Source organism: Bicyclus anynana, chromosome 18 (genome assembly GCF_947172395.1).
Source record: "Bicyclus anynana chromosome 18, ilBicAnyn1.1, whole genome shotgun sequence".
Lineage (NCBI taxonomy): Eukaryota > Metazoa > Arthropoda > Insecta > Lepidoptera > Nymphalidae > Bicyclus > Bicyclus anynana.
The window spans coordinates 11,284,722-11,299,561 of NC_069100.1; the positions used below are offsets into that span (position 1 = coordinate 11,284,722).

General features: G+C 34.0%; 1 protein-coding gene across 1 annotated transcript; it reads right to left on the reverse strand.

The window, feature by feature from the left end:
* Positions 1-4,009: 4,009 nt before the first annotated feature.
* On the reverse strand, positions 4,010-13,910 carry LOC112056920 (androgen-dependent TFPI-regulating protein). The gene is made up of 6 exons (XM_052887009.1): positions 13,792-13,910; positions 10,582-10,653; positions 8,945-9,116; positions 7,545-7,700; positions 6,431-6,651; positions 4,010-4,220 (listed from the first exon to the last, which is right to left on the reverse strand). Exons 2-6 carry the CDS (start codon positions 10,584-10,586, stop codon positions 4,022-4,024), a joined length of 753 nt encoding a protein of 250 aa, XP_052742969.1. The 5' UTR covers positions 10,587-10,653; positions 13,792-13,910; the 3' UTR covers positions 4,010-4,021.
* Positions 13,911-14,840: the final 930 nt, after the last annotated feature.

Genomic DNA, 14,840 nt, shown 5'->3' on the forward strand with positions numbered 1-14,840 from the left:
GAGACCTAAACTGTGTGCATAAAGTCAACAATTCTATATACGCCCTCGTTTCTTGACTTCTGTAAACAATGCTTGCGAGAATCGTAAGCATCGACGGGAAATTAAAACAAATTATTCTACTGTTTTCATGATAGAGATTCGTAATGATAACTGATTGGAAACACTCGAATTATAACTAAGAGCCGAGGCCGAGGACAGTATAAGAGGCAATTATTATTTTTCAGCGGCAAATCTCCTACCATCTGTTTTCACTAATCAAATATAGCAAGGAGTTTTTACACTTGAAAACGTATTCCAAAAACTCTCCTTATTTTACTTAGTCTTTAGTCTGCTTTCAGTTATTCTTCGTATGCGCTGGTTGCGTTTCTACACAAAAAATCTTTATCCCAAAAACGTGAATTTAGAATTTGATGGAATTTAAGAACTTCGTATAATTAAAACAATTACATTGGAATGCAACGAATCACCTGAAACCATGTGCAGGAACGGTTTTTTACATTGGTTCAATTATTTATTTCACTATAATTATTTAAAAAAGAGCTTCTATTATATACAAGAAGAGCCCACATTACAAAAAATCTGGGTTTCTCAATTATAAAATAAATAGTAAAAATTTTGTACTTACCTCTTGTTTTCTATGAGATAATTATTTTATATTTAATGAAAAAAATATTCATTTGTTATTAAATATTGAGTATTTTTACACATTAACTGAACATATTAAAAAAAAAGAGTTACAAAATATAATAAAGAAATCATATATCTATGTAAAAATATAACAGATTATATTGAAATGAAAAGTGGATATTTTGTACGTGCATGTTGATCGAAAATTTTTTTGCTTCCTGATCTTGACTGTCATGAAATAGTTTTTCTCAAAAAAAAAGGTTTTTTCCGAAAAAAGTTTTTTCCGAAAAAAGATTTTTTCTGAAAAAAGTTTTTCACCGAAAAATTTTTGTTACGAGCAAAACAGTATTTATTAAAAAAAAATCAGTTTTGTTACACACAAACAAACAGCTGGATTGTTTTTCGGTCAACGTGTGCTTACTTTAGCTTTGTTGATTTATGAATTCACAACAAACATTGTACCTAAGTAGTGGGGACTGGAGTTGAGGAACAATAGAAAATAAATGTTAATTGTTTTTATTATTATTCTCGAATCACTTGCAAGGGATTGTGTTTTATTTACCAATATTCCTTCCTAACTTTTTTTTTATTTAGCTTAGCAACATGTTTGCTAAATAACAACATAACTGCTTCATTGGTACAGTGGTTAGCATAGGTGGTTTCGATTCTTGAGACATCGTCATTCATCATCGTCAGTGAACTTCCATCATATCAGCTGATGGAAGTTCACTGCAGGACATAGGCCTTTTGTAGGGACTTCCAAACATCACGATCCTGAGCCGCCAAATTGCATTGGAGCAGTGTGGTTGGTCCAATACCCACCCTTGCCTATGAGGAGGGAGGACTGGCCCTGTAGTATGCTAAAGAATGAGCTGAATTATGACGATGAGAAGTGTTCCGAAATATATTCCTATTCCAATTAATAATTCTCGATAGTTCCACTAATTTGACGGTAGTTATCAAAAAGCTATCTTACCTTAGTGACCGGCCAGCTATTATTAAAATCCATTATTGCTTTCATTAGAAACACGAGGACGACGCTTTGCTAATTGCAATTCAGCACTTCTCAGATTATATAATATATTTATATATAATTTGATTATTATAATTTGATATACAGATTATATATAATTTGATTAATTGACATTTGATTAATTATTAATTATGTAGTTGTATTATGCCCAGTGCAGTATCAGTTATGCCAATGTACATATGTTTTCTTTGCCAATATCAAGGACTCTAGCGAGGAAGCAGTTCTCCCGGCGGCTAGGTATGCAGCATCAAAAAAAGTAGGTGGTTTGCTGATGATTGCTTACGTTTCAGTGGCAAAAACCTACCTTAAACGAAGTAAACTATAAAATTCACTAATCAGTTCAGAGTTCTATATCCGCAGAACATTCCACAACAAACAGGTTTGCGCTAGACAACAAATGGTGTGTTAATTACTCGTTAATAGATTCATTAGTTAACCCGCTATAGATACTGTTTTATATACGAGCACAAAAAACATCTCTACATCTTAATTACAGTGATATCAATCATAACATAAAGGCGGATTTACATTTGTCTGACGTGTCATGTTGTGACGCATCAGAACAGAATAAGGGTAGCCACTCACTGACAATTTTTAGTTGGCCGACTTTTTAAATGTGCGGGCTGTCATACATCGCTATACCAGTTCTATTAATCGGCCAACTAAAATGTTGTAAGTGAACTCTAAGCTTCATACATGTTGTATACGACGCATCAGAAGCCATCACGACATGTTACTACAACACATAAGTGTAAACGTTACCATACAAAATGTATGATACCGATTCTGTTCTGACGCGTCATGACTCGACACGTCAGATAAATATATATCCGGTTTAACACTACAACAGTTTTTCAAAATGTAACGGATCATATACTTGTATATTTAAAAAAGATTATAGGTTTTGAAGGTTACGTTTAAGGATTTTTAATATCTAGGTAGGTAATAACCCGGAAAAAAACAATTTCCATTTACGAAACGGAAACTGTGGCACTTCGCTAGCCGGTTATAAAAGAATAATGACATAATATGTTTATATTATAGTCATCGATCTCTTATTAATGATTATAGTAGACGATGTTATCGCTAATTATAATAATCGATTTATACCAGGTTCTTATAGAAGGTAATTTAATTCATCTTGAGTTAGTGCTATTTTCTATCGGAGATTAGCAATCTTTAAGGCAAAGGGGAATGCCCATCGGCTCATACAACGCCGGCCCAGGGAACCCAGGTATACCCTCGTATAAAAGTATATGGAATAATATGATGTATAAATAAGGATCTGGTTATATAATTGGCTTAATAAAAGTATGTTTCTCGAAGAAGAATACATTTTTATTACTGTTCTACGGCAAAATGTTCACCGGTGTACCAAACCGCCGAAGTAACTTTTGAAGCTGTACTATTTTTTTCTGTTACAAGCCTAACAAACAAGAAAACGAACAAACAAACCAATTATAAGTTTAAAAAAAATATCGTAAAAGTCAGGTTGTATGGTCAACGATTTAGCTTGTCCCCGTTGTGGATAAATTAATGATGATAAAAAATGTCATAAAACGTTGTAGCAAACTTTTTTTTGATAAAGTAATATTTCATTTTTAAAGTAGAATTATCAAGATTTTTTTAGGTGTAAGTAAATTGCCGCGTGGTTAGGATGAGCATTCCCCTTTATTTACAGCTTCAATAGCTCAGTGGTAAGGGGCCGGACTCAACATCAAGAGCTGATGGTTCGATTCATCCAATGGGCTGTTGTCGTACCCGCTCCTAACACAATCTCTTCAGACTATTTGGAGGAGAATGGGAATATCATATTTTTAGATATGTTAGTATCTATTCTAATAGTTATTCTTTTAAAAAAAAAAAAACTTTATTCACTGCTGCCCGAAGAATTTATGTTTCTTACTAAAGAAAATTAAACAATATCATCTTTTTTTAATAAGTGTAATATAAGTGTTCCGTTCTTTGCCATTTGAAGTGCAGAACTCTCAAAGGGTTTTTGATGGCCTCCGTGGCGCAAAGGTGTGTGCGGTGGATATACAATATGGAGGTCCTGGATTCAATCCCCGGCTGGACTGATTGAGGTTTTCTTAATTGGTCTACTAATTATTGGTCTACGTATGGCTGGTGGGAGGCTTCGGCCGTGGCTAGTTACCACCCTACCGGCAAAAACGTACCGCCAAGCGATTTAGCGCTACGGTAAGATGTCGTGTAGAAACCGAAAGGGGTGTGGATTTTCATCCTCCTCCTAGGTAAGGTAGCCCGATTCCATCATAGATTACATCATCACTTGCCATCAAGTGAGATGAGTCAAGAGCTAATTTGTAAAAGAATAAAAAAAAAACAATGGACATTTAGTAATCATCTTATTTTTTCAGTTCTTTTGTAGTATCTACTGCTATTATTATAAATCAATGACGTCAGAGGCCACTGAGCAAAGTACATCACTACGTAAATGAGACCGAAAGCAGCTATGACTATGGGAAAGTAAATGGTCCCGTACAAGTCGTTAAACATTGGGTAGGGCCACGACCCCCTCTCAGCGTAATTTGCCAATAATCTGAAAAAGATAAAATATCATTAATTAAACAAGAAAAGCTTGATACCTTTGCCTTCGATTCGGAGGGCGTAGGCAAAAATCCGGTCTGAGGCATGCACCTCCATTTTTTCAGTAATGTGCATTTTAAAAATATTACGTGTCTCAAATGGTGAAAGAAAAACATCGCGACGAAATCTGCATACCTGTGATGTTTTTTATTTTAAAGTCTGTCAATCCGGATTGGGCCAGCATGAAGCACTGTTAGCCATTATGAGAGGAAACTCGTGATCAACAGTGAGCCGAATATGGTGGTTAATGAAAAACAAGAAAATAGTTTTATTAACCAATTATGAAAAAAAAACGGTCAAAATCGAAATTTTATAAAATAAAATCGCCTTTATTTTTTATTACTTTAAAATGCCCGTATTACCCGGGCCATGATAACTAGTCCATTTAGGCCTAATTCAAACGGCATTAAGCTTTGTATTTAAAAAAAATAACAAAAATGAATAAATATTTGCATAATATGCGTACAATGTACATAGAAGCGTTCACACGTAGTTATATTGCAAAAAATATACACCAATTAAATGTTTAGACAAATTCTGCAAAAAACGAGTAAGATATTGTGTGAACTTACATAGAGAAACATACGTTAATACAAACATAAATACATACATCATTATTAACAACCCATATTATGAACAACCCATATTCAGCTAACTATAGAGTAAATTCTCATACATTTTTTTTTTTATTCTTTACAAGTTAGCCCTTGACTACAATCTCACCTGATGGTAAGTGATGATGCAGTCTAAGATGGAAGCGGGCTAACTTGTTAGGAGGAGGATGAAAATCCACACCCCTTTCGGTTTCTACACGGCATCGTACCGGAACGCTAAATCGCTTGGCGGTACGTCTTTGCCGGTAGGGTGGTAACTAGCCACGGCCGAAGCCTCCCACCAGCCAGACCTGGACAAATTAAGATAATCTCAATCTGCCCAGCCGGGGATCGAACCCAGGACCTCCGTTTTCCTCATACATGATATACAGAGTGTCCCGTAATTAATGGATAAAACGGAAGTGGAAGATACAACACCTAAATACTCGTATCTACAACTTATTTTGTTGGTTTTGAAAAAATTCTTAGGGTGACAAGAAAATATTTTGTTTTTCGGAACTTCAATTTTTTCTATCTTGAATAAAATCTGTTATAAATATTTTAAAGATCTGATTTTTGATAAATATTGCGATTTAACGCAGCTACTACTGAAGCGATTTGGCTGAAATTTGGAATGGAAATAGATTTTACTCTGAGTTAACACACTTTTTACTTTTTATCCCGGAAAAATTCATGGTTCCCGCGGGATTTGTAAAAACTGAAATCCACACGGACGAAGTCGCGGACGTCCGCTAGTTCATTCATAAATTATTATTATTTGCTTCGAGCTTGTACTATTTACCTTTTTAGACAAGCAAACGAAGGCTTTACGATTAGATAAGAATCTTAAGCGTAGCGTGGGATTCATCTTTTTTGTATACGAAAAATGTATGTAACAAAAATAAGATTCACAATATTTCTACAAATCAGAATAATATTAATGTATTCTGATATTGTAAAGAGGTAAAGTTTGTGGTGTTGTAGGCGATAATCTCTAGATCTACTAAACCGATTTTGAAAATTCTTTTACTACTAGAAAGCCACGTTATTTGAGAGTGTCATATACTATATTTTGTTCCCGTATTCTCACGGTTACGGGAACTGTGTGAGTGAAATCGCAGCGCGTCGGCTTGTACCTAATAATTCCTAGTACCTAATAATAAAATAAAAAGGTCTGATTTTTTTATAGGTTAATTTACTGCAGAGACTGACTATATGTGTTTATTTTCAACTATATATATCAAATATCAAATAGGGACTGACAGACGGTCGGACGGAGAGACAGACAAACATACGCACAAACGGACAAAAAATTACATTCTTTATGGCTCCTGTCTTTCGGGATACTGAGCCTTAAAAATATATCATCTTCATCTGACGTTCACTGCTGGATATAGGCCTATTGCATGTACTTCCAAACACCACGGTCTTGAGCTTCCAGCCTCCAGCGACTCCCTGCAACCCTGGGACTCCAACTCTTCGAACTATTTGCCCGTCCCATTTCCACTTCGCGACTGGCTAAGCTATGTCAGTGATTTCAATTCTTCTGCGAATCTCCAAAAATACTTACACGTATATGTAAGTGAAATATATCCCAGCCATATGAGCTAGGTACAGCATATGAGACCTCGGCTTACTCCTCGGAAGGAAGATCAGCTCCCACAGCGCTACGAGGGCGATGGCGGTGTGCATGATATGGTTAGATGTGTAGCTGAGAGCCTTGTCTATGAACGCTGGGAAGACCAGTTCTCTATTGATTATGAAAAAAGGCCAGAATATTAAGGTGATTGTCTGGAAAAAATAATAGATTTTTTAAATAAAATTCTCGAGACAAAAGTAAATGATAAACGTACACTACGTATTCTAAATAGCGTGTTAGGTCTTGGATGCTATATAAATTGTAATTTTTTTGATGATTGTAGTATTTACATGTTTGAGGAATTTCAATTTAATGTCATCATCATTAACCATAGAATAACTTAGTGGAGAGAAATAGACATTTAGTCGGTTTCTAGGCTCTCTGGACCGCTTGACGTGTTCTGTGATCGCGATTACGAGAAATTTTTAATTAAAAATATGTTTTTGACAATACGAGCCAAAACGCCTGTCACTTATGATGGTCTATATTTCAACTATGTTTCATGGTATATATGGTCTATGTTTCATGACTAATATGTTGAATCCTTGGAATAATTCAGTTCAACAAAATGAAAAAAAAAAAAAAAATCTTGAATGACTTGAAATTACTCGTAACAAATCCCTTACAAACGGAGCATTTGACAAAAATATTTGTCAAAATTAGTTAACAATTAGTTAAAAGTTTAGTACGTCAAGCAACATTGTGACGTCACAAAATGGACGACAGCGTTTTTCACGTATGGAAAATTTGAAAAATACATGATAAGTTTTATAAGAAATCGTAATAATCTTTTATTAATTAATGCCGATCTATTTCGGACCCTTATTCCATGTCCTACACAAAAATATAGTTTAAATTATAATTGATATAAGTACAATAACAACCATTAACATCTTCAAAATAACTTAGAAGAAAGTAAATCTCAGTCCTACTTTTAGCCTCACCCAGTTAACAAACCTGACGCCACTTCGTCTAACTGAAGCAGTAAAAAAAGGCAGTTAAGAAAAAGTAACTTAGATATAACTAAATAAAAATGTACACTTACTATGCCAGTGGGAAATATGACACCTCCATAAACTATTTTCCTATATTTCCTTACATACTTTAAAATGTAAAATATGCTAGAAGATTCCTCCTTGACCTTCAATACTAGAGGTATGTCACATACTAAATTCATTACTGAATAAGCTATTTGAAATGCCTGAAAGCGGAAAGTATGAATTAATAAAAAATACAAAACCTTGGAGTTACTGAGGTAATATTTATCCAGCTAAAAACACTTTTTTTTAGTGCAATCATTAGCATTAGCTTCATTTCATATTTAGCCCAGTGGATATGACATCTGCCGTCGATTCGAAGGTCGTAGTTTCAAATCCGGTCATGCACCTCCAACGTTTCAGTTATGTGCATTTTATAGAAATTAAATATCACGTTTCTCAAACGGTGAAAAAAAAACATCGTGAGGAAACCTGCATACCTAAAAGATATAGGCGGAAAGTGTAACCTAAGTCCTCTCATTCTGAGATGAAGACTCATCCTCAACAGTAAGCCGAATATGGGTTGCGTGAACAAAGTGACCTAAAGACGTAATAGTTAGTGAAAGACTAAGATTAAGTTATTGGACATTATCTTAGTATAATAATAATATATTATAAGTTTAAGTTAAATTACTTATTAGTCACATAAGTAGGCTAGATCGTAATTTTATGAAGTACCAAATTATAGAGAAAAAAAGGGGTTGTTTATGATGATTGATAAGATGGTATAAAACTGTAGCATAATTAAAAAAAATCCAACTGAATGCTGATGAAATGTCTAGACTGTTTATTGTCACAGAACATATAATAATACTATTGTATTTCCTGATTATACAAATGTGTTTTTTATATTTAATTACACCATATAGTAATTAGCGAAGATTGTGATAAAAAGGGCGTGAAAAAGTTTACTATTTTCCCGGGCATAAAAAAAGGTGTTACAAAGGTTACTAAGTGACCCGGAAGCAAAAAATGTATATTATAACTAGCGGATATTAGCGGATTTCGTCTGTGGTCTATTTAAGTTTTTAAAATGATGGTACACTTCGGTTTCATACATTTTTTTACAGGACATTATTTTTAAATCAAGTCATTTTAATTAAATAAAACTAATGATTGCACTCAATTCTTCTTTTTTATAACATTATTTATAAAAACAGTATCGTGACAATATAATCCGCAATATTTAATAAAAATCAGATACTTAAAATATTAATTACAGCATATAAAGCGTTGAAAAAACTGATTCAAGATAGAAAAAAGTCCGAAAAATATATTTATATAAGTTGGGCACCCTACGGATTTTTTTAAAACTAACCAAATCTGTTTCAGATAATTAGGTGGTGTATCTCATTTGGGTTTTACCCATTAATTATGGAACACCCTGTATATATTTTAATTTTCTTACCACATTCCATATAGTGATATATCTGTATTGCGTGGCATGCAGGTTGGCTATATCGGGATCTTTCAGTATGTCGCCTCTGAGCGCCAGGAACATTGCGATACTGTTACCAGCGTGCAGTAGGAGAGCTACTGCACTACCTATGATCCTGAAGTGGACGTGGTATGTTATTGCCCTGAAAAAAAAAACAAAATAGCAGTTTTTTAAATTGTGTATGAATTAAAAGTATGCTAATAGTAAAGCAATTTAGTAGAAGTGACAGGGTATCTGCGATCATTACTTTCAGAGGTACAGGGATTTAAAGGGTCTTATAGGACATATTTGTGGCACAGTCACGGATCGATCAAAAACATCCCATACTAAATGGCACGAATTAATGACGTCATCGCTTGAAGTGATCTTCAATTGAATTTGAAATTTTGTACTCCAGTTTATTATACAAACATTTCGACAATCTTTATTTTTCATGTATTAAATTACCCGTATAGATGTGTGTTAGGTAGATCCTAACACACATCTATTTAAACCTAGTCATTATCCCCATTCAAATGAACTAAAAGGCAGTGTTTGCCACACCTTCCTCCAGCCAAAAAGCTAAAAGTTTGTAAGTTTAGGCCTCCACTTTAGGTAAGTACATGCAACTGTAGTTTTGATTGTGGTGACTTTGGAAGCTATCAAGTCAGAATTGTCCAGGCCCTCGGCCGTCCAAGTTTAAGACGTTTATAACTCAGCATAATATGAGAAATTATGGTCCAGTTGCCAGTCTTTTTAGATTCGTGGCAACCCATAATAATGCACAGCGTATTTGCCAGCGAAAAGTCCTCGATATTTGACGTCAATTAGACGTCGGTTTTTAAACGCACTATATCGAGGGCTCCCGGATTGATTGATACATTTAGGTCAAAACACCCTTCCAGAACGTCCCTCTAAGCCGATGTCCGAGTCTTACAGTGGAACTCATAGACGTTGCAGGGGCATCCCCAGGAGACCATTCATCCGCTGAGCGTTGAATTATCAAATGCATAGAGTTTAAATTCGACACTCAGCGGGTGAACGATGCCCTGAAGGCACCCCCACAACGTCTATGAATTCCACTTTTCGAGGAGACAGCCTTAGTGAGGCTTCTGCGTTTGGGACGATGCTTCTGCGACCGCCTAAAACCACCGTTGAGGTCCCATTAAAAAGCCTATGACACTTACACAATCAGAAAAATAAAACAAAAAAAACATGATAACTTTCATAATTGGTTTTCGTCCCTGTTCCTCGACAGATTCTGTGATTTTGAGCCTCAAATCAACGGTCAGCAACCACGTATATAGAAGTAATAGGGATGATGATAGTTTTTTAAATTGTATATAAATTAAGAGTATGCTAATAGTAAAGCAATGTTGTAAAAGGAACAGGGTATCTACGATCATTACTTTCGGAGCTACAGGGATTTAAAGGAATTCAGTTTTTCAGAGCCATTATTCTGTAAATATTTAGTTAAACATATTTTTATGTATAACTAAATATTTACAGAGTTACCTTTATATGGACGCATTGTATGGTTAAAACAAACTTATTATTCGTAGCATATAAATGCATATCACAGCAAAAAGTATAATTTAAAATAATAATATTTAATATAATAAACATACCCCATTTTTGAGAAGTTGTTGAAGGAGAAATCTTAAACCGGTTAAGGTGACCTTACAACATTTAAGAGCAACCTGAAATAAAATTTTACTTAACTTGATAATCAGAATACCTTTAATTGCTATATCTGAGACTCGATGTGAAGGCCGTTTTAATAGTTATATCTATAATAATTTATAGATATCACTATTAAATAATAATGATAATAATTTTAAAATGTTGAATTCTTAGATTAATATTAATACGTATCGAAGTACAGTTATTTCCGCGTAATTCCCGTTTCGTTGGAATACCGTAATAAAATAAATAACTCGATGACAACATAGCTTTATATAAGTGAATTTTTAAAATCAGTTTAATGGTTTAGACGTAAAAACGTAAGAAACAAATTTACAGACGCATTAAACATCATATTTATAAACATGGATTAAGATTTTAATCTCAATTTTCTTTTAAGTGTAGAGGACCTATAATAACTATTTACTTTTAAAAAATTCGAGGTTTAAATCGTAATGCATGTTTTATATTTTTATATGTTACTAGCAGACGCCCGCGACTTCGTCCGCGTGGAAATCAATGTAAACTTTCAAGCCCTTTTTCACCACTTCAGAGTATGAATTTTTATTTTTTTTGAATCTCATTATAATTCGTATTTTTTATGGTTTATAAACAATTTTTTAAAACTCTAAAAATGAAGGCTTTTCCATACAAACTTTTAACCCTTATTTCACCCCTTCTTATTTTATTTTCGCAATAAAAAGTATCCTATAACCTTTTTCGTATTATGGTCTTAAACGTTGCCATGTTTCATTTGAATTCATTCAGTAGTTTCAGCATGATGCCCGAATAATAAAAAAACACGGACAGACCGACAATCGAAAAAAAAATATTTTTAGCTTTAGTATCAATTATATAATGTTTTTAACCTTAAATAAATTTCAAAATATCTTTAATGTACAGAATGTACAAAATATATAGAATTCGTATTATTAGTATAGATTCTAGATGGCGCTGGCGTCCGTTATGCCACGGTAACGTTTGGTGTTACAAATGGACAAAGTAAAATCTCAAATTGCGAATAAATATAAGATTTAGATAGAAAACAGATATAGATTAAAAATTATCTTGCTATGTTTTTTGTTCCACGTAGATTCAAAAGCTAAAAACTAACTAAACATTAACATAGGTACGGATATAGTTTTTATATGTTAATTACTTATGACTATGATATTTGTGTAATGTTTTCACACATTCCTATTAGCATTGATTACCTACGAGTATAATACATTTTAGAGGATATGAGAGACTTTTCATCATTTTAACGCAAAAAAAGAAATTAAATAAGAAATAATAATAAATTTTAAGAAATTAAATATTACGTGTCTCAAACGGTGAAGGAAAAACATCGTGAGGAAACTTGCATACCAGAGAATTTTCTTAATTTTCTGAGTGTGTGAAGTCTGCCAATTGGGCCAGCGTGGTGGGCTATTGGCCTCACCCCTCTCATTCTGAGAGGAGACTCGAGCTCAGTGAGCCGAATATGGGTTGATAATGATGAACGCAAAAAAAATATTACAAAGTCTCTTTGCTCCTTTGCTATGCTGTTTTGTTTAGACAGAAGAATGTCGGTTATCATTATCGAATCCAGGCCTTACATTCTGTAAAGTTACAGCGATGTGACATCGCTCATTTCTATGGCAACTTCGTCGTTATGGACAGTTTATTTGGCATACCTTCAAATTGTAATAAAACTTGTTATAGGCGAATATTACATCGACTAATAGATATAAAATAGCGGAATCATACCCCTGTAGGTAACGACTTCATAGAATATCTATATTAATATTATAAAGGTGAAGAGTTTGTTTGTCTGTTTGTTTGTTTATTTGCTTGCTAATATTAAAAACTACTGAACCGATTTGTAAAATTGTTTCAGTGTTAGATAGCCCATTTATCGAGGATGGCTAGAGCTATATATTATTCCCGTATTCCTACGGGAACGAGAACCACGCGGGTGAAACCGCGCGGCGTCAATTAGTAATATATATCAATACAAGTAGCTATCCATAGTCAAGTTGACGAGTAACAACTCCTTTATATATTGAATATATTTATACAATGATTATATACATTGTATTAAAAATATTATATACATTGTAATACAAATAAATAAATATATGTATTTGGCAATACACACATCAGTTATCTGGCACCAGCATACGCATAGCTTGTGGTATGGTTACTAATATTTCTATATATATGTTGATTTGATATTTTGTTTCATATACGAGTATATACATTTATAGACTACATATAAATACTTAATTCTTAATATATAAATGCGAAAGGTCACTTATCAATCTCGAAAACCACTTGACAAAGATGAAATTTTGCAGGGAGGTAGTTTATACGAGTAGTTAGTTATAGACCTCTAGAGATTTTGCAAGAGGGCCAGATTAAGGAATTCTAAGGGCAGACGAATTCGCCGGCGTTCGCTTGTAATGTATAAACACAGACTCATCACACACTCAACACACACACACACAACACAGATGTGCTCATCACACAAATATTTTGTGGGTTTCCCACAACTAGAAAATATTTGTATGTATGACGTTTTCACCCACGATTCAGAGAGGAGGGTCACCGCCCAGAGCTGAAAAGGCTTGCTTTTTTTTTAAATTGTCTGATTATTCTCATAAAGGAGTAATGCTACCTTCGTAACTACCCGTTCGATTTTTATTTTAGTAATATAAAGCTTCATTATCAGCGAATGTTACAGGCTAAACCTACATAGCTGTGTGCATATGACTTTTCAAAACTAATTTATTATTAATCCAAAATACCGACGAAAATTAGCTTACTATATCTTTTCACAGTGAACTCAACGTCAAAAAATCCACAACTATTCTTTTATATTTTACCTAACACTTCGAAAGTTCTCTTAGTTATTTAAAAAAAAGCTTAAACATTAATGTCATCTATATTTACTGATACTTTTATCTTTTTAAACTGAAATATAAGAAACCGAAACCGCGATAAAAGCTAGTTATGTTAAATAATTAATTTACCGGAATTGTAGGCGAGGTTAATTACCATACCTACATAATTAAGAATAATCGAGTCACTATCAACAAACATAATCGAAATTGAGTCAATAATTTACTTTGTACTACGTAAATAAATAAATAAAAAAGTATTTATATACTCACACGTCCTTCCACTTTGAAGTTTGTAAGCAAACTGTTACTAAATCATTATAAATTGTTATTTCTGGTTTTAACATTGTGAAATGAGAATTCTGACCTCTCGTGTCGTTTGCTCGCAAAAAACTTGCGCACAGTCGAACGAACCACGGACTAAAGACAAAGCAATTATCACGACACCATAATGGCTACATTCCACTTAGCGATCAGCAGGCTAAGTCACTATCTTTGACGTATGCTAGTTGACATACTCGTATACACAAAAAAACGCTCGCTACTTCATCCACCCTTAGACCTCCTTAATTCGGCCCTCTCGCAAAATCCGTCCTTATCGGAGATCTAAACTGTCTGTAAACTACCTTCCTGCCAAATTTCATCTCTGTTCATCAAGCGGTTTTTGAGATTTCGGGATATATTACGATTGAGATTCTATGTGAATGTCATCCGGTGTTTACTGGTATACAACGTACAGACTAGATATCACACAGTAGTTATATGTCATTTTGTCAATTGATTTGATGTTTATTTTGATCTATACTAATATTATAAAGCTGAAAAGTTCATTTGTTTCAACACGCTAATCTCAGGATCTAGGTCTGATTTAAAAAATTCTTCTAGGGTTAGATAGCCCATTTATCGAGAAAGGCTATAGGCTATATTTTATCCCGGTATTCTTACGGGCACGGGAGCCATGCGAGTGAAGCACGGTGTCTACTAGTAGGTTGATAAAATCAAGACCAAAATAGAGAATAGGCCAGCAGAACGTTTAAAATACATTTGTCACCAATCCACGTGACGACAGCTGTCGTTTTGGTCGGGGCGAAAACGTCACTGATGACGTCATCAATTTCGCTCTCGAAATGCTTACAACGACATAATCTCAAGAGGTGGGTCAGCGATGTCGTTTAACGTACCTACATACTATTTACTAACCTGTGGACTTCAAAAATACTTATGTTACACGAAGTATTTACTGTTAGCCTACCTTGTTTAAAAGGCTTGTACATTATAAAATATTCCACCATCCCGCTCTTTCGCCGCAAGTACTGTTTTTT

Bases quoted from the DNA above. Each gene is read 5' to 3' on its own strand.
- LOC112056920 (XM_052887009.1), bottom strand. The intron at 7,701-8,944 runs GTAAGAAAATTA...TTCCGCTTTCAG, and splicing joins ATATCACTATATGGAATGTG to GCATTTCAAATAGCTTATTC. The intron at 4,221-6,430 runs GTAAGTATTTTT...TATCTTTTTCAG, and splicing joins TATTTCACTTACATATACGT to ATTATTGGCAAATTACGCTG.